Source organism: Hakea prostrata, chromosome 8, assembly GCF_041222555.1.
Source record: "Hakea prostrata isolate BN-2017 chromosome 8, UWA_Hpros_2, whole genome shotgun sequence".
Classification (NCBI taxonomy): Eukaryota; Viridiplantae; Streptophyta; class Magnoliopsida; order Proteales; family Proteaceae; genus Hakea; species Hakea prostrata.
This window is the reverse complement of record NC_142607.1, coordinates 44,122,461-44,143,063: the sequence shown is the minus strand read 5'-3', so window position 1 is coordinate 44,143,063 and position 20,603 is coordinate 44,122,461. Positions and strand designations below refer to the sequence as shown.

Here is a 20,603-nt window from a genome sequence, read left to right as displayed (position 1 = left end):
GGTGGTTCCTTTTTGTTTTTAAGGAGAAAATATGGGTTTACACCCTAAATACGGGATCTTATGTTTCCCCTTTGCTGACCAGCTGACCCCACAAACCCTGCCTTTACCTTTTGCTATTGGCTACAAGTGATGCACAGTATATTGATCCATCCACCCATCCGTTTATCATGACCCCACCAGGCCACCATTCACTTTAGATTTCGCTGATGAGAAGAACGAGGAAAAGGGTAGAGAGATGCACAGTTATTCTAGGCAGTGGGTCCCTTGAGACCAAAAGTTTGACTATTCGTAGAGCAGAGGTCATCACTGATAACTATGGCAGCTTACAGAAAATCTCTGCCACAGATATCTGCTTCACGATTGATCGATTGATTTTGAATCTAAATGTTTTGAGATACTGTGGGACCCTCACCTGACACTCCACGCGCCTTCTGCTTTCTGCTTTCTGCACCATAGCGAGTCAGTGACAGACGCTGGTGTATAGCGCATGCGAAAACAGAGTGAATCGGACGGCCACGAAGGCACTTGCATCTACGATATAATCTCGATGACAATTTTTGAAATTTGAGCGCCAGAGAGAAAATACACACGCGCTTGGCAAGTGGCAACCGCAGGTTTGGTAGTCTGACACAGATGCGACTCGCGTGCGCTTCCGATACTTTTACGGTCCCAAGAAAAAAGGAAATTCAGAAAACGGCTAGCTACTAGTATCCTCTGTTCGAGAATCTGAAAACAAACAATGGCGATCCTTCCCATGTAAATCGGCAATTTTTTTTTAAAATTTTTATTTCTCCATTTTGGTTATTTTACTCTTGGCGGGATTCAACAACAGTGTTACTGGCTCGCACCGCAAAACTATGGAAAAGCGGGAGCAACTAGTTGTAGAATGATCTTTCTAGGGAATCTTTTTGCTGAGATTCTGGGAAGTGGAAACAAATTAATGATTTTAAAACTCAAAACCCTAGTTGAGAACTTGAGATTTGAGTTGGATCTACCGACAGCGACCGACGTCTCTCTAGTGAGCTTTCACTCGCTCTATTCCATGATTTCTCCCTCATTGTGAAAGAAGATTTTTCTGGGTACTTCGAATCGAACAATGTTGGGTCTTCTTAAACACTCTTTTCTGTTGCAGTACTGTTGATTATACAGTTCGCTTTCAGCTTTTCAATCGTATCTTTGTTGCTCAAAGACCTTTTTTTTCTCTTCTTCTTTTACTTTGTTACCATTCTGCCTGAATCATGCTTCAGGAGGGAAGTTGACTGACTGGAGGCTGTTTCGAATCTCAGAAAGTTCAAGCCAATGGAGTCTGCAACTAAGCATGCTAGATCTTCTTCTAACATATCTGATATTGTTCATAGATTTGCCAAAGTTTGTAGGTTAGGATCTATGGGAGTATTTTCGGGTGACAACCCTAATCATCCCCACCATAATGGAGCCTATTCTACTGAAGATAGCAGCAATACTACTGATGAGGTCGAGTTTGATGGGCAGAAAATCCATCCTCATCCTATTGAAGATATCGTAGATGGAAGTGACAATGGGGCTACTCCTGCTGTGATTTCAAAGCTATTTTATAGTGTTTCAGCTCTGAAACTAGCTTACATTCAACTCCAGGGGGCTCACATTCCTTTAAACCCTGAAAAGATTGAAGCTGCTGATGACCTTGTTGTGTCCCAGTTCAAAGTCCTCTCTGACATCAAGCGCTCTTACAGAGAGAAGAAAATCACCAACACTGACAGCGATTCCTCCTCTGGGAGTTCCCTTTTGGTTGCCGAGATCCAAGATCATGAAACCCGGTTGGAGAAATTACAGGCTCAGATCCAACACAAAGACTCTCTAGTCTTCGAACTACGGCAAGAACTTGAGGGTTTGGATCGAAAGAATGCATCTTTGGAAGAGAAGTTGAAGAGACAAAAAGAAGCTGAGGAAGAAAAAATGGGGCCTTGTCGAGAGTTAGATTCAAATTCGTTTTTATATGTTTTCAACGCGGCAGCGAGGTCGATTCACGAGTTTGCTAAGCCCTTGATTGGTTTGATGAAAGCTTCAGGCTGGGATCTTGACCTTGCAGCCGACTCCATTGAAGAATCAGTAGTTTACATGAAGAGGTCACACAAGAAATATGCATTTGAATCCTATCTGTCTCGCAGAATGTTTCATGGTTTTCGCCCAGCATTCCATAATGTGGAAGAAATTACAAGGTTTAAAGACCCATTTGATGCACTAGTTGAGGAACCAACTTCTAGTTTTGCGAAATTTTGCAGATTGAAGTACCTACTGGTGGTGCATCCAAAAATGGAGGCTTCATTCTTTGGGAATTTGGATCAAAGGACATTTGTTTTGAATGGGAAGCATCCAAGAACACCACTATACCAGGTGTTTGTGAAAATGGCTAAGTGGGTTTGGGTTCTACAGGGGCTTGCTGCTTCAGTAGAGGCTAAAGCTGAGATATTTGGGGTCAAAAGACAAAGCGAATTCTCGAGAGATTATATGGAGAGTGTAGTGGATGATAAAGATGATGGCATTGCTCTTGACAGGAAACAAGGAAGACGTATTGTTGGATTTATGGTCACGCCTGGCTTCAGAGTGGGAAAGGCTGTGATTAGGTCCCGTGTTTATGTTTCAAAGATTGAGTGCTCTGAAGGTAGGGCATAATGATTTAACTGGAAAATGCCATGGCAAAGCCATTGTGGAGCAAGTGCTGCCTTGATTAATTCTCTATTGCTGGAGTGTCAGGAGGATGGAAAAGCCTCAGAAGGCGAGAAACTGGGTGTTATTATGCCACCATATAGTTCGGTGGCCAGGCAAGTATCTCACTTGGTTTCATTTTGTAACCCTTCTAAGTTAATTGGTTCTGTTTTCATTATCAGCAAGCATTATTTGCTGCAAGTGAAATGTAAATACTAGACAGACTATTTTCCTTTAGATGTTCATTATATACAATTCCCGAACCCTTCTGTTACAGGCTTTTATTATGTTGACATGATGCTTACATCTACCAAATTAATTACTCTCTTTACGCCTCTATTGGAGTTCTTAAACAAGTTAAACGGCGTACTACTACATATAAATGATCTTGGTAGATGATGGGCCTGCTGAACAGGTTGCCCAATCTAGACTCCCTTCTTGGGAACTTCCTTGTTCTTCTGTGTTATATGAGATTGAATGGGAAACCATGGATAAACCTAAGTATTAGTTTAGCCCATTTCCATTTGGATTTTGTTTAGTTGGGTCTTCTTTCTGCTAATGGCAATTCCCAAGGTGGATAAGGGAGCCAATCATTTGTTTAGGTATGTCTTTTGTGTTTCCTATCTTTTATAAAATTGCTGCTCTTAAGCCCAAAAATAAAAGTTTATCCAATTCCCTGGCTTTCAAGCTGAGATGATTGTCTTGTGGCAATAGATTTCAATTGCAGGTTACGACTGAAGTAAATTTAATAAATTAAAACAGACCAGACATAGGGCACTGGTCCGGCTCCTTTTTTCTCCCAGCAGTTTCTTAAGTGGGGAATTATGGATTGAATACATTCTGAATGAATGTTTATAGGAGAGTCATAGTTGAATTTTGACAATTGGCTTGTTCTGAGCAGGTTTGCCCTCCAGCAATAAACTAAATTAGTTTATGCCATGATCACAAATACGAGAAAACCAGATTTACTGCTGCATAGTGTTGCTGAACTTAGTATGACAGAATCTTGTATCCTGGGTTTCAACTTTCAAGCGCAGGAGATGTCCTGTGTGGGGAACAGGGGAAGATTTTCTCTGAAACAGCAAATTTCAACTACTATTTTGACTTGGGAGTGGCCAGACAGTGGCCAGGGCCAAAGGTTGAACATCATATCTCATATTACCTTTTGCTGTAATCAGTAGAACTACAAGTTACAAGAAATGGAAAAATTATGAGATTCCTATCTTGAGAAGAGTCTTGTGAAGAAGTTGCCAGATCTGGATTTCTCTAAACATGCAACATGAACATATCTGCCTAAATTGTCTACTTGCCGTGGCTCTCCTTTGGTATCTTTCTTGCAGACCTTGCATGTTTTGTCAACCCATCCTTCTTCAATATATTGCCCATCAACTGATATCCATGAAAGAAGAAAAGAATGAGCAACTCAAGGATGCATTTCACGTCTCATTAGCTACTTAATTAATGTTGTAAATATCTACTTGCTTATAATAATAAATATGATCATCAAGAATTTGAAGCATCAACGAGCTCAGTGCTGAGTTCACAGTCCCCTCCTTTTATTTTGCCTACTCTGTATTTTAAGTTCTCTGGTTATATCTTATGACGGGTCACCAACTTCAATGAATTTTTTTAGCATGACTATCAAGAATTTGAAGCATTTGACTGTGCAGGAAGAGCTAAATATTCTATTGGGATTGTAAAGCAAAAATTATAGTGCTTACCCTCGACATAAGATTTGAAGAAATCCTTGTAAGTCCCACCAATCTTCCGGCGAAGAGCACCATACTATATCAAAATTCACCGTAGGGAGAATGATTAACAAAAATAATGAAATAGTACTTGATACAAATTCAATTACAGATTATTTCACGGAACTACCTGCTCCCTTGACATCCTTTCTCCCGAGCCGGTGGATTCTCTAGCCTCTTCCAAGAGTTGGGCGTCTTCTGCAGATCTAACTTGAGAGAAATCCAGAGCATCAGTTAAGCTCGTGAAGAGAGACTGTTTACTCTTCGTGGTCTCTCCCTCTTTACTCTGCTCATCCGATTTAGCACAAATTCTTGTGTAGTAAGAGCTCTTGTTAATTCTAAATGAGGAACTGTTTTGCAGAATCCCTCCAAATGAAGGATAATAACTTTGTGAAGAAGATAAAGGAAGAGCCCTTATTCCCATTCTCTCTTGTTTGTATCTTAAGCTCTGCAGGAACAAGTAGATGCAACAACTTCAAAGCGTCTTCCTTTATTTATAAAAGCCACTAGAATTTGAGGCCCTACCCACCAAAAGAGGGTTTCTGGGAGAGAAGAAGATCATTTTTGCTTACACCGACTGCTAAATCATAAGCAAGTTTTAGTGGCATAAGAAAGACGACGTGGCGTTTTGCTTTACCTGTAGATACGAGAGGATTGAGACAGAGAGGGCTTGAGAGTTGCATTTGGAGCCATACGCAAAAAAGAATTTCCCAAAAACTCATGCCCATAGAAAGGGAATATCAACAAGTGAAAAGTGAAAACTAAGAAAACATCTCATGTTGCTCTCCAACCATTCATTTATAATCTCTTTCAGATTCCATTTCAGGCCTCTACCGTAAATAGAGTTAGCCAAAGCATAGAAAAATGGCCATGTGGTGATTGTTGTGTTTGAATATCTCTATTATTTTGTGGGTTTTGTATAATTGTATGAAAATTAGGATTTTAAATCGGATAACCTTGGAGCTAGCAAAGGATAACATTATGTAAGGTGTAAGAATTATGAGGATTTCAACAAATGGTGAAATCTTTTTTTTTCTTTCTAGTGAATATAGATAATTTAAGCGTGTTTTCTTGAGTTCTTAGTGATTGTGCATTCGTCCCAGTAGTAAAAAATTCCTACTGGTTTATAATCATGGAATAGGAATGTTTTGAAAAATTATACTGAAATCCAGTCAGAGGGAAGGTAATTGTTAATAATTTGCAAACTGAGAGCTTCCTCAATCTGGTGCAGTTCCAAGAACAGTAGAAAGGATTGCATTTTGTTTTAACAGTGAAATATGTTTAACATTCGAAACTGTCTCACCTTGTTTAGAAGCCAGCAATCACATTTTCTCTACTTAAAATACTGGTATCTCAAAAAGCTGCAAAATTAGCCCAACAGGATACAGTTGCAGCTCATACAATGCAAACCATGCCAACTTTGATGAGTGATGCTGGCGGAACCTTGAGCACCACATCTGGTCCCCGGCAATTCCTTCTCAGAAAATTGTATCCTAGATCAATTGCTGCTCTCTTCAGCAGTGATGATCCTTGCTTTGCTTTTACATGTGAGTGCCCAAGTATGAATGCTGTCCCTGCTTCTTTAGCTGCCCACAACTCTTCCAGCTCTTCCTGTACACGCATATCAATCTCTGAGTTGGGACCTCTATCCACATGATTGTCAACAGAAAACTTTACCCTTCTTTCAACACCACCCATGGGCTCCATCTCTGTGACATCTGTTTCACTCTCTACTGTTTGGAACTCAACGGACATGCTTTCTGACTGCAAGCTTTCATCAATTTCATATGCTGGTAGGCCTGAGAATGCCACTGTTTTAACAACCGTGAGCCTACATTCTCTGGATGAGTCACTAGAACTTGTTCCAATGTCTTCCATAAGTGAATTATTCACATTATCCAAATAACCATTGTAGCGGATGAAATCAGCCAATCTAGCTATGAGCTCAGATTCAAATGAATCAATATCCTGGTGAACCTCTTTGTATCCATATCGTACGATGCACCTGTATGACCTATGAGCTGGTGGTCCCACACGACCCACTAGATAGCGCTCTGCTGGTGGCACATAAGGTACAGTCACAGACTTGACACACACAAAGACAAGAACGCGGTGGAATGCAGGGAGATTGGTGACGAAGTGAGAAAAGTTTGCAGGGATCCCTGAAATGAGGTCAGTGTACACCAGGCCAATGCCAGGAACTCGAGCAATGCCTAAGCTTGGACCAAGGGCTAGAAGCCACTCTAAGGAGACCTTGTTATGATGATCAAACTCGTATATCTTGATTCTGGCATAATGCCAAACAAGCATAACCGTCATGAGGACTAAGGCCAGGAGGATAGGAAGCCAGGCTCCTTCAAGGAACTTCATAAGGGAAGCTGAAAAGTAGAGAACTTCAATGGAGCCAAAGACGAGTAGGAATGCAAGTGCTATAACAGGGGGTTTGTGCCAACAGAGTACAATAACCAAAGAGGTGAGGCATGTTGTCACTAGCATTACTGTCATAACTGCCAAACCTGCACATAGATAGCCAAAATTTTGTAACCTTATTTTATGCGCTCTTATGATTAGATACTCCTTTGGTGAAGTTAAAATCTAATCATTTCACATGCATACTTGAAAAGCCATGGGACAATGATAACTCTTGAGAATGAAATAACGGTAGTTACACTTTCAGATTATTCTGAAAACCTTTTTATTAAACCTTTAGAATCTTAAGAATATATGGAAAGGACAGACAATCAAAAGCAGGCGTCAAGTCCTGAATACGCCTACGAGGTGTCGTTTAGAGACTCCCACTACAAAAGTTGCCATTGTTGTACTTAATAATCATTTCAGTGTGATGTAATTTTGTAGTGTTTTGAGAACTCTGAAATAAAGTCAGAGCAACTTTCAATACTTAATTTGGGATACATGTAATCACTGAGATGAAAGTGGGGTCCTGTATGTCAACGACTCACCCATGTATTACCAAATGGGAAACAGCAAAGTGGGCACTGCTTCACTATGAGTCATGACACATAAAAGGACCTTTGTGAAATATTCTTGAATCAACCAACTAATGTATTTTTAAACTTGAACTATTTATCATCAGAATTAAGATATTATTGAGATGCTACATACCTGAAGCATTTCCTATGTGCTTTGTGTCTCTAAATCCAATGGTGACAGCATTGCAGAGGATCATGAGAATCCAGTTAATCTCAGGGATGTATATCTGGCCATGTATCTTGTCAGACGTGTGAACAACCTTCACTCGTGGGAAGCAATGCAGTGACTGGCTCTGGTTAATGATAGAGAATGTTCCGCTGATGATTGCTTGGCTTCCCACCACAGAAGCTAGAATGGCTACAATAACCACCGGCCACCTTACACATTCTGTGACAGAAAAATTTCAGTTATCTCACAATTTTGCCTCTCTAAGTAGTTAGCCTCATAAACTGCACTACTAAGTAGCATTCAGCCACTAGTTTCCAGTTGGCTGATAAAATGCCAAGCAGTTTTTCTGAGTCAACTCTTGAGAACATGAAGAAAGTGACAGACAACCCACTTAAGATTACTGTTAATGGTAATGACTCAGTCATCCTGAGTCCTCAAGCATATCAGATGGTTCAGTTAGTAAAAGGGCATCCCTAGTGCATGAAGCTCCCACCACCATGGGGTTTGGGGAGGGTCATAACATACACAGGCTTACCCCCACTTTTTGGAGAGGCTGCTTCGCAACTCAAATCTGTAACCATTAGATTGCAATGGAGCGATCTTCTAGTTGTGCTCCGGCCTGCCCTCATATGGTTCAGTTTGTACTTCATGAAATTATCCTACGATATAGTCATCATGAATGAGTTTTGTCATTCCTATCACCCACCTTACCTAGGAAAAATTCCGATAGCAATTAATAGATCTACTTTAGCATAGATGAAATGAGGATGTTGCAATTGATGGGGTGGTAAAATTTAAAAAGATAAAATAAGGAGTTAACAGAGTAGACCTAAGTTAGCAGTAGCTCCAAATTACATGATATGCTACGAGTTAGTTTGTTCCAGGTGCCATGGTTATGTTTTCCGGAGGCCTAATTTGTTTGAGGTGGCATGGATATGTGCACTGGAGGCCTTTGAATGATTTTAGGAGAAATGGTGAAGAAAGACACACATAACTTGGATATAGTAAAGGGCATGGTTTTGAATAGGATTGCAGAAAAATGATAAATGTAGCTGATCCGTTCAGTTGACATTAAGCTGACTTGAGTTGTCTGAAGAATTTACACATGGACATCCCACCCATGTCTTCTTCCTTTCCTCGCTCCTCCTTATTTTTCCGTTGTAGCTGTCTTTTAAGTTTTCCAAGTTGTGTGATGAAACCAAGTGGTAGAACCCAGGTGTAATAAATATTACGTTGATGCTCACTACTCAAAAATTGTTTGAATTAAAAAAGATGATCCGTTACAAGCAATATCACAGGAAATTATGTATTTAAAGAAGAATACCTGGAACTGATATATAGAATCCAATCTGGTAACTGTTGCTAATATTGTGATGCCTTGACAGGTAAGCGGCTTGACCCATGTACGCTAATATCAGGGCAGGGTAAACAAGAAAAGTGAAAGCAATCTGTACAATTGAACAGAGTGAGCCATTATCCTTCCTTCATTTTTGGGGGTGGGAAGATGACTAAAAACTGGAATATGAGATAATTAATATTGAGACAATAAATTCAGGAATAAAACATACTCGTCAGCCAAGCATATAGACAAATAGACTACTATAACAGAATGTACCTGGATTGCAGAGTATGTGAAATGACCAAGATCAGCAAACATTGCCTCTGAGCCTGCAACCCAGTTGCAAATGATTCATGAGCCACTCCCAAATAGTCAGGATAATTCTTAGCTCAGTTGGCCATTTCTTTTTTATTGAATGGATGATTTGAAATCATTTTCTCAATGTTTATCCCTCTAAAACTTCTACCACATATGAAAGACCAAGCAACATATACGCAATGATAATTTTCGATCATGCATTCAAAATATTACCTGTTATGCACAACAGAATTCCACCCAAGGACATCCAGCCACCTTTCCTGGTCTTCTTCAAGAACTTGTACATGTGATATGGGGAAAGAGCTTGATAAACATGTGGATTCCAATGAAATATGTTGTATAAGCCAAGGACACTAATGCAAAGTAGCCAAGTCAATACAACTGGTGCAAAAAAGAATCCAACTCGATGTGTGCCATAATGTTGCAGGGCAAATAGACACACTAATATGAAGCAAGTGATTGGAACCACTGCATCTGCAAACAAAGTCAGCCAGTCCCTCAGATACATTCAAAAGATAGAATGGTGAAAGGATCATCTGCAGATCTCAATTAGTAACTCAAACTGCTGCAATTTTCAGTATTCTGGAATTAAATAATTTAATTTGGTTTCAACAGCAGTTCAGAAAAAGAACTTCAGCAAAAATAGGATGATCCAAAGTCTAAACCAGAATGTTTATGAACTTTACCAAAAAGAAAGAAAAAAAAAGAAATGTGTATGAACTATATAATTAGGTTAAAGCGCTGGAAACTGAAGATCCTATTCCACTTCTCTCTTTTATATAATAAATTAAAATTATCTATCTAGTCAAGGCTTAAGATGAGTTAATCTAGGAGCTCACCTCAGCTGCCCAAACCTAAGGGGTTTCCCAAAATGAAATTAATTCATTCCAGGTGACAATCAAATGCAGCAATTTAGATACTCAAGAAAGCTGCAACTCAAATGTCAATAACATAGAAAACTGCCCAAGTTTTATGATGTCTTATAAAATATAGTTGCATTGGTTACCCAGGAAAGAGCAAATCCTAGGGTGTCCTGCATCAAGACAGGAAAATAAGCATTTTGGAGTCATAGATGGAACAATCTGATCCATTGTTCTAATAGGATATTCTAACTGGTCTAGTGTGACCAAAAGGATCCTCATATAAATTTTCAACAACATGCACTTTATCAATCTCTTGTTCTGTGAATGGACAACTTATTCATTAATCTGTAGTGATTGATTCTGAGTGAAAAAAGAAAAACTGTTTAACATGGTGAGTCGGTGACACAATTTGATATCAGCATCCCTAAGAAAATTCCATGCAACATGTATTTTGTTGGTTTATAACATTACTAGATCCGATAACCATACAGCAAATGATGTGGAGGAAGAACCATAGAAGAATCAAAAGATATGTATGGTCCCCATTTCTTAGCTATGCAGTTTATGAATCTCAGAGCTGAAAAATTGTATATCCCTTCTTATGAATCTCAGAGCTGAATAATAGTATATACCTTCCTGATTTCTTCTATTCATTTCAAGGTTCTATGCAACAAAAATGAAGCCCTTGACACTGAATCTACAGAAGATATGATATTTAAACCAAAATATTGTCCTTTTTTTTTTTCCTTCACGCAATTTTAGGAAGCATACATTCCATATCACAGCCAATGAGTCTCAAAAAATTCAAATGTAGGATGACATGCAGAATAAGGTCGAGAAGTTACACTGGTGGTGTTCCTTTGACATGGATAACTCAAGGCCTGACACTGCCGAGAAAACTGAATTTATACACACAAATAAGAAAAAGAAAAGAAAGTGGTAATCAGCAAAGTGATGGAAACAGAGAAAGAAAGTTTTGTACAGCAGAAAAGAAGAATACCAGAAATGGATGGAGTGAGCACTCCATCTCCAATTACCATACAAGTACCAAGCAGAACTATGACTAGCAATACTGTGTGTAATGACTTGTGTTTCTCAAGCAAAAGTTTCACCCTTGAGTGGCTTCTGGTCTCAGGAGGAGTTTCCAGTTTATAAGTAGACAATGCTTCATCTGCAACCTGTCTGTTGGGCAGAAGGCTTACTTTTGCATGCCTACATATCAAAGAATACAGTGCAAAAGTGCCACCTGCAAAAATTGAACAAAAACTCAATTTGATAGGTGACTATCTCTATCAATGGTGCGGGGGTGGGGGGAAGAAGGTAGTTGGAAAAAAAAATTTGCACTAGCCTTCTCCATTGTCATCAGCTCGAAGAACCACAAAGACATACTTGAACAAAGGAACAAGTGTTAAAAGTCCAAAAGACAAAAGAAAGCACCCCAAAAATCTCTTCATTTGTCTCTGAATGATGAATATCCTCAGCAAATGTGCTCTTGTAGACATACAGAGGGGAAATGCTTAAGTCCCCGTAGACCACTCCAAGACTCTGATAAGCTAACAGCAGCACATTCTTCCAAGATTCCTTCTGAAACACAAATAGCCATTTAAAAATTCTAGATTTTCAACTCGGGCAAGGGTAGTAAAGCCTAGAACAGCACTTGTTTCTGTTCTGGAAAATCAAAGTAAGGTTTCCACCAACAGAAAGACTATTTCCGAGTGAGTTCCTGAAAATTTTCAGAAGGGTACACTTATATTCGCCTCATTATCATTTTAATAAGGATCTGTGAAATAGAGTTAGACAAGTATTCCAAGTAAGGGAAAGAAAACCTTTATACTCGAGCACTCCCCCTGATTAATAGCCATCTTTTTTGCAGAGCTGGATCTACACTGAAATTCCTTTATCCTTAGCTACTTGCAGATCTGCACTGAAATTTCAAAACAGAAGAACATGCAAGTTATTAAAGCAGAAGTAATGAAACTCTAAGAAACAAGGCATCCCATACATTGACACCAAGCACTCCACTTTCCTTCACCCACAGAAGAGACAAGATCAAAAGAACAAACTTCACTTAGAAAAAATATAGCATATAGAAGTCACTGGCAACAACATATTGAAAGTGTAACTGGTAGGAAAAGCTTCTTGGATTTTCTCCATTTTTTTTCTTTCTATTGTTCATTCATTCTTCCTTCATTTGTTTATCATTTTTCTGTCTAGATGGGTATCAAAGTCAGGGATCATACAGTTAGTTACTTATGATTGAGTAACAGGTTTATGCCCCATATTTGGGAAGAATTCACCAACAGCCATGGAAAGCAATGCCACAGCTGAGTCACTGACACTCATGTAGGCTCAAATTCCTTAAAAATCGTTTGGCCCACCTGCTGAACTACGTCCGTGAATAATAACACCCATAGAGTCCTTTTCCTAAAATACCCTCTTACCGCAGTCTAATTTTCATTCTGATGCAATTGAGAATGGCTGAAGCTAGCAGAAAACAGGACAGCTCTTCAACCACAACACTTGGTCCGGGTATACCTGCATTTCATATACCATTGTTCAAATCCCATCCGACACAAAAATTGAAGAAAAATTTCAGTATGAGGAAATGCAATCCTCAATCTGTGATGTGAACTAACACCCAGAATCCATCTGCAAACCTGGTGGAGATAAATTTCGAAGTTAAAAGACCAAATAGAAGAATACCCATTTGAGAACAAGTCACTGCTGTATCGAAATGAAAATTTGCAGAACTACAGCCAGCTGCCCTTTTCGCACTTCTACTCAGAAATTATTGAGACATTGGAAAAAAATAAACAGGGGAGATGATCACAAACTGTGGATATTACCCTTTTCCACTAAAAGACGGAAAGTGAAGTAAAACAGAAGCTATTCTAAGAATAACGGTTGATTGCATGTGAAGGTTGAGCCATGGTGGGGTAGTCAAACCAGATTGGGTGAAATCACAAATATCCAGAATCACGTGATGAAGAATGAAAATCTCCAAAGCAAAGATGGACAGAAACCAAGAAATGAGCCCCACAAAATTATATACAGCTTTGAAGCTATGACAGAGACACCGTTATCTTCCCCTGCTGATTTGTCCCTTTTCAATGTGTTCTGCTTAACAAAACAAACAGGAGCAAATAATCCACCCATGAACCATCAAACCCCATTTCCCTTCTGATTCATTAAAATACATTGCAAAAATAAACTTGAAAGAACACGGAAGGATGTTCAAGGCTTACCTACAAGAACCAGAGAACTCAGAGTTGGTAAGGGCGAAAGGCTTGTGGGCTCCCAAAGCAACAAGAACTCTAAGATCATTATTATAAAGCTGACATGTTATCTGCAAAAACACGTGAAGGCCTGTTTCTCGGATCATAAGGCCTCCACATGCTCCAACCGTACTACCCAGCATGCCTTTTCTACCTTCCATGGTAGCTGATATCTCAAAGCTCATATTTATCCACATTTGTCTTTATCACTCTCATTAGTAAAATCAATCCTTCCCTTAATTCGTCTTATCTCTCTCCCCCCAAAGCATACAGTGAATCTGAACCCTTCTGAACGCGTAGAGACGGCCATTAAGAACCAAGAATTGCTGATTTACTAGAATTAGGCTCTGGGTTTGCAACAAGTGACAGTGGGGATCGAATCTCATGAGGGATTATAGAATATGAAAGCAATAAAAAGAATACAAAATGACCGACAAGGAAAGAAACAAATGCCTCCTTGAACATGATTTGAGCGGGAAGGGAAGGAATATACTGAGTTCATTAAACAAAGACTAGCTTTTCATATTTTGTTCAGAATGAGCGGAACCGGCGGTGATGGAGATCCGCTGTTGGCCTTCCAGATGTAAATCGAAGAACCCCCAAGAAATAATTGTCTTGGGGGGTAGATGTAGATGTCCCTAAACAAAGAGGGTGAAAAATGGTTGCAACTTGCAAGTTTGTGGATTAATTGAGAAGAGAGGGTGATGGGTTTGATGATGATCCCATTATTTTCGTCTGTCGTCGATTCATCTCCATCAATGGTAGCAGGTATTGACATTGATATTGACATTGACAACATTTATGTCACTTGCAGGGATTTTTAACTTTAGTACAAATTTCTCTTTTTAATAAAGGGTGCCCTTATAGGGGGTTTTGGTATGATTTTTATGGGGGTAGAAGGGGTTGTCTTTCGTAAATTTTAAAACCCAACCGAGTCAATTATCATATTACCCCTTCTTATTGCCATTGGATTAGAATAAAAAACATATAAAAAATTGCAGCATCCACATATATCAAGAACACCCCCTTAGCACCTCTGATCCACCTTGTTAATGGTTAGAGGTGTATTCTCTCTTAAATGTGTGGTGAGCACTTGGAAAGGAACACAATCATTTACCCTTGTGAGTAGAGAGTCAAAACTCATTGATTTTTACATGCCTTGTAAGTGGTTCATTTGATATTTTGATTATAGCAAAATTTTTGGCACCACCCCTAAGTTATCCTGTAAAATTAATGTCACCCCCTGACTTATCCAGTTTATCAGTCATACCCGCTATATATATATCAAGAACACCCATTGCCGTTAATAAATCATAGTTAACTGTTAATGCAAGCAAATTAAATTTTTCAAAAAAACAAGAATTCCTTTGAATGAAAAACCCTATGGTTAACTCACTTTTATCTTTCTCCTTTTGTCTGTGTAACCACTACATTTATTTTATTCTTGCATCTTTTACATGATTTTCTATTATTCCACAAATATTTTTTATCTTCCTCTCCTTCTCCATCTTTTTCCCTTAAGATGTGGGGGGTAACATTGGAAATGGATGCATAAAAACTAATTGAGATAGTGTTAGTAATCGGGATCTCACTGATATATTGTGTAACTTAGAGGAGGACATTACTTTTTTCTTCTTTTGGAACTAACGTTCACCCAGACCCACTTACACGTACCTTGATTAACTCTTAGGGGCAACTTTTATATGTAATTTAAATATAAAATGAGGCTTTGCCCCGTCTCCAAAGATATTCAAACTCTTAACCTCATTCTATGAGGTATTGATCTTTTGTCAACTGAGTATTAATTTTAGGAGGTAAGTCAAATGACGGAGAAAATTTTCATTATTGGGCAGGAAAGGTTGCATCAGTGTCAATCATTCACCTACAAACAACTCAATCCCACTACTTTCACTGCTTTATTATTTTATATAAAAAAAAAAAAAAAAAAAAAAAAGGAAAAAGAAGAGAGAAAAGGTTAAGATTAAAAATTGATTGAATTGGCGTGGTTGACCATCGGAGGTGATGGTCTAGTAGTCCCAAGCTCACATCCAAGTGGTTTGGTAGCCCCTATATTTGATGTTCAAATTTCCTCTACTCCTCTGTCTCTCACATTGGGCAGTTATGTGCTCTTCAACCTAACTAATAATTTACACGCTAATGCGCATTAAGAGTAACTATTCGAAAAATTGAAAGCCATTTCATGCAATATTTAATTATCTTTATATGAAATACAAGAATTAATCTGGTCACAATGGATTTTCTAGCCCCAATGATTGTAGACAATTGTTTGGCCAAACTTTACTCTTGACAGAGATGGATTTTGTTTGATATGCAACCCCTTAAAAGCCCTGGAATAGATGGATTTCCACCATTGTTCCTTCAAAGATTTTGGGACCTAACAAATAATGACTTGTATGTGTTTGTTTCAGATTTGTTTGAAACAGGATTTCTACCAGAAGGTTCAAATGATACTACAATCTCTTTAATACCGAAGGAGGATAACCTTGAATTTGTTGAAAACTTTCACCCCATTAGCCTATGTTCGGTTGCAATAAAAGTTGTGATGAAAATATTAGCATCAAGACTCCATGCAGTGTTACCTCTAATAATTCCTCCATCACAATCGGCATTTGTTAAAGGGAAGCTTATATCAGACAATGTATATAAGGCGCATGAGGCTTTTCACTATTTGAAAAACAGGAAGAAAGGAAAGAGAGCATTGTTAGCTGTGAAAATGGACATGAAAAGAGCATACGACCGAATTGAATGGAGGTACATCTCTGCTCTTTTATCCAAATCAAGTTCATTGATATGATTCTTCAATACTATATCCTATGTTAAATATACTTTCTTGATTAATGGAGCTGAGAGATTTTCTCTATACCCAGAGAGGGGGATCAGATAGGGAGATCTTATATCACCTGCTCTATTTGTACTATGCTCTACGGGGTTGGCCCAATTATTATCAAAAGAAGTTGAGGAAGGAAGATTGAAGGCTTTAAAAATAAGGGGTAGAACGATACCATTGACTGAGTTAATGTTTGCTGATGACATAATCTTCTTTTCTCAAGTTAATTTGTTAAGTGTATACAACATCAAGGAGAGTATGGAGAAGTATAGAAAAGCCTAAAGTCAAGCCATAAATTACAAGAAATCCTCCTTAACCTTCAGTCCAAATGCACTAGAGAAGGTGAAAAGGTGGTTCAAAAATCTTGAAAGTATCATACAGAACTAGCCCATCAAAAAAATTTGGGATTACCTACTAATTTTGGAGTGTCTAAGGTGGAGTTATTTCATGCAATGGGGGATAAGGTAGATCAAAATTTTCAAGGGTGGTCAAAGAAGCTTCTCAATCATGCTAGTAGAGAAATTCTTCTTAAATCTATGACTCTCCCCTCCACAAATTATGTTACTTTTCATTTTAAATTGCGTTAGAGCATCCATCAAAATATAAAATCTAGAGCAACAAGATTTTATTGGAGAGGATCAGAGGCCAAGTTAGTCATTCATTGGATCTCACGGGAAAGGTTAACAAAGGCAAAAAGAAAAGGTGGGCTAGGATTAAAGGATCCTTACATTCAAAACATAACTCTTTTATGTAAAAGATATATTTTTCTACCACCTCATTTCTAGAATCAAAGATTGGTAATAATCCATCATAGGCATGGCGAAGTATTCTAGAAGGTAGGGAAGTATTAAAGCTGGTGTTGATATGGAAAATAGGAAGTGGGAATTCTATTAAAATTTGGGATGATAAGTGGGTACCAAACTTGAGACAATACAAAATCCAATCTTCTAGGCCAAGCGGATGTGGTTTAGAGTAGGTGGCAGACTTGATTTGTCAACACACCCGAACTTGGAAGGAGGACATAATTCGTCAATAGTTCAATCCACAAGAGCATGCAATAATTTTAGCCATTCCACTTTCATTATTTTCTATGCATTACTTTTTTTTTTTTTTTTTTTTTTTTTTTTTTTGGGGGGGGGGGGCAGCAAGGATGGACAACATACAGTTATAGCAGCCTATCATGTGCAAATAAAGGATCTAGAAGAGTCCAAAGAACTTGAAACCTCTTCCTCAAAAGTCAAAGAATGGGAAACTCTACCTGAAGCAACATGGAATCATATATGGAATTGTCCAACACTTCCTAAAATTAAAACTTTTAGTGGCGGGCTTGTAATGAAGGTGTGGCATTGGCAGAGGTGTAGAATGCTCAAGGTATGAAAAAAAATTCTACTTGTGGTGAGTGTGGAGCAACAGAAGAGTCTATTTCCCACATCCTATTCAACTGTAAGGTTACTAAGCTAGTATGATTTTGCAGCCCTTATTCGTGGAGGGTACAAAAACAGTTAATAACTTCCTTGGGGATTGGATTACTTCTTGGAAATCTAGCATGAACAAGAATGATGGTGACTCGATTCGGTTGCAAAGCCTTGGCTCCTTCATTGGATGGTCGTTATGGAAGGCATGCAATGATAGAGTATCGGGAGAAAGAAGATGATCACCACAAGAGATTCTAGATGAAGCCTTGAGAGCCCATGCAGAATTTTAGAGTAATATGAAGCAACCTTCACCAAAGAAGAAGCCCAACCTGGATTTGGAGGGAAACCAAGGTATTTGGAAACCACCTGAACCTCTCTTTTGGAAATTAAATGTTGATGCATTTTGGAGAGGAAAGAGGAAATTAGGTTGGGCTAGGTATCATAACCCATGGTGAAGATGGAAAGCCAAGATTGGCTAAATCCATACTAGTTTCATGTTCATCAGGATTGGAGGCTGAGGCATTGGCTTTGAGGGCTGGACCATAGGAGGCACTTGGCGAAGGGATAGAACACATTTGGGTTGAATTTAATTGTAAGCAGTTAGTTGATATGCTTATAACACAGAATCACCCTGCCCCTCCTTTCCTCTTATCCATTGTACAGGATATCCAATTCCTGGTAGTGCAGTTTTGGACTATAGAGTCCACCATATTTCTAGGCAATCCAATGATATTGCGGATCTCGTATCTAGGAAGGCATTCAATATTGTGAGCCCAATTCAATGGTCTATTTCCACTAAGTGGCTTGTACACCTTTGTTCAGCCACTCCTCCTTCAACTCTTTTTCAATGAAATATTGATTACCGAAAAAAAAAAAAAAAATAGACAGATTTGTTGTCTAATCTGTTGTTCACCAAAAAATAAGTAATATTAATCTGGTCATCTTTGAAGGGCAAATGGGAAAGTGTAAGCCTACAACCTTAAAGAAATGAGATACAATTAAGCAACAACAGAATACAACATAATGTCAGTTAGATACATCAAGACTCTCTACTTCCTCACCTGAGAAGAGTTCTTTGCATAGCTCCCCATAGAACCTTCCAACCATGTCTGTAAATACAGGACATTTCAAATTTTTCCAGCACTGGAGGAGCTCTTCTACATCCATTAAATCCTTAACCTTCTGTTCCTCCACTATCAACTCAGCCAAGTAATTCTCAAATGTCCTACAAGCCTCTTCCACATCATCTTCATCATCAACTGCATCTTCCTTCTTCCGAGCCTTAGCACCGGCCGACCGAAGATATGCCGGAGTTATTGGTGATGAAGGGAGAAGACGATCACGTTCAGGCTCTGTTATACTAGCTAGCTCCCCAAGCTGGTCCATCTCTTCTAATTGCATCACCGATGGCCTGAAAATTGATCTCAATGCTGTAGAAACCTTTTTCCTTAAATGGGATTTCTTGGGTGTGGAGTGGAATCGACGGAATCGAAAACAACTTAACCATGTAGGTGTTTTCAATCTGAGATTGAAAGATGGTAACACAGAGCATGTTTTCTTGCACCCGCATTTCCATGGCTTGAAAAGCTTGCATTTGAAGGCAGTGAATGCTTTGAATTCTGACTTGAAGCAACAGGGAGTAACAGATGGTTCTGCCATTCTTAGCTTGAACCCTTTCTCTGTTGGATGCTTCTGTGATTGATCTCCGTTGGTGACTTTCTTTAATGGTTAAGAGTTGCAGAAAACCAGGGTTTTAGAAGCAAAGCATTGTGTTCGATAAGGGTAGTGGGATTCACGTAACCTGGCCAACTGGGTTAGTGGGTCGCCACAAGGAGGGACGCGGGCCGCCAACGCACGAGGAAAACGCAACGGCGAGGCACCAGGCGACCGGAGGAAACGGAAGCCGCAACCAAAAAAAAAAGCCCGCCGAAGAGGAGCGACGCAAGAACAAACCCACACCAAACGCGGGAGAGAAAGGCAACCGCAACCAACCAGGGAGGGAAAGAACGACCCAACAAGGGCGAGACAAAAGAAGAAAGGGGGAGAGAGAAGACACACGGGGGGAAAGAGAGGGGAAGACGACAAGGCGCGCCGGGGGGGGGGGGGGAAAAAGGTGGGGAGCAACCCAAAGGGGAGGCGCCCGGGGGGAGAGGAAAGAAAGAGGATTGGTTGTTGGTTGGGGCGCGGGACCGGCGGGAGGGGCGCCGTAACGTCCGGGGGCTCCCAAAATAGACTTCAGCGTGACCATGTCTTCCGGTTCGCCGTGTTCTTGTTTTGGGTCGTGAAATCAGACCAGGTTGGATCGGTTCGGGTTATTTTGGATCAGATGTCAATTAAGAGTGCCAATTAGCTTTTTGGTTTTAACTATTTTGGTTCGATTCAAGATACAAAATGCAGAAACCAGAAGTGAGATAAGGTGGGCCAGGCATGGGTTTTCTTGAATTTCCACTTCCTATAAATTAGTGTTAGATTTGCTAGGAAAAAATAATTCTTGATGGCACTCTATTTGCAAATAAATTATGATAAGCAAAAGTCAAAGGTTTATAAATCTGATAATATAAATAAAATCAAGTCAACCACAGAAATGAAAATGGAATATATTGATTTTTAACCTGATGAAAACTTTTTCTTATTGTGGAATGAAAAATATATTTATTTTTTTTGGGTAATCGAATGAAAAATATCTTTAAGTATAAAATAATTTCATCAAGAACGGCAAGAGTGATTAATAGCATTATGGAAATAAAGGTCCACAAGTCATATAGATGAATTAGGTCTCATGATATATAAAGAAAGAAAAGGGGTCAGATGGTCTTACATGGTTTTACTTGTCAAAGATGAGGCCTTTTGGGTTAGAGCGTCAGCTACAAAATTTACCGCCCTAAAAATGGACTCAAGACAATAATTACCAAGCCCAAATAAAAATACTTTAATGTCCCCTAACGGAGTTGGT

At 39.1% G+C, this 20,603-nt stretch overlaps 3 protein-coding genes and 1 pseudogene across 4 annotated transcripts; 1 reads left to right on the top strand and 3 right to left on the bottom strand.

Moving 5' to 3' along the window:
* The first annotated feature begins 1,299 nt into the window (after window positions 1-1,299).
* Window positions 1,300-2,652, top strand: LOC149008069 (protein GRAVITROPIC IN THE LIGHT 1-like). The gene has a single exon (XM_089167199.1). The coding sequence runs from the start codon at window positions 1,300-1,302 to the stop codon at window positions 2,650-2,652; it is 1,353 nt and encodes a 450-aa protein (XP_089023325.1).
* A 1,172-nt stretch (window positions 2,653-3,824) lies between these two features.
* On the bottom strand, window positions 3,825-4,985 carry LOC149008068 (potassium transporter). Its single transcript, XM_089164632.1, has 3 exons — window positions 4,564-4,985; window positions 4,407-4,470; window positions 3,825-4,074 (listed from the first exon to the last, which is right to left on the bottom strand). Exons 1-3 carry the CDS (start codon window positions 4,855-4,857, stop codon window positions 3,905-3,907), a joined length of 528 nt encoding a protein of 175 aa, XP_089020758.1. The 5' UTR covers window positions 4,858-4,985; the 3' UTR covers window positions 3,825-3,904.
* A 356-nt stretch (window positions 4,986-5,341) lies between these two features.
* On the bottom strand, window positions 5,342-12,346 carry LOC149008067 (potassium transporter 2-like; annotated as a pseudogene). The gene is made up of 9 exons (XR_016174946.1): window positions 11,939-12,346; window positions 11,461-11,696; window positions 11,113-11,358; window positions 10,958-11,011; window positions 9,463-9,723; window positions 9,208-9,260; window positions 8,917-9,040; window positions 7,557-7,811; window positions 5,342-6,949 (listed from the first exon to the last, which is right to left on the bottom strand). The product of XR_016174946.1 is annotated as a potassium transporter 2-like (transcript).
* LOC149008066 (transcription repressor OFP17-like) lies at window positions 11,952-19,358 on the bottom strand. The gene is made up of 2 exons (XM_089164631.1): window positions 18,712-19,358; window positions 11,952-12,036 (listed from the first exon to the last, which is right to left on the bottom strand). The coding sequence occupies exons 1-2, from the start codon at window positions 19,307-19,309 to the stop codon at window positions 12,020-12,022; spliced, it is 615 nt and encodes a 204-aa protein (XP_089020757.1). The 5' UTR covers window positions 19,310-19,358; the 3' UTR covers window positions 11,952-12,019.
* Between the last annotated feature and the right edge of the window lie 1,245 nt (window positions 19,359-20,603).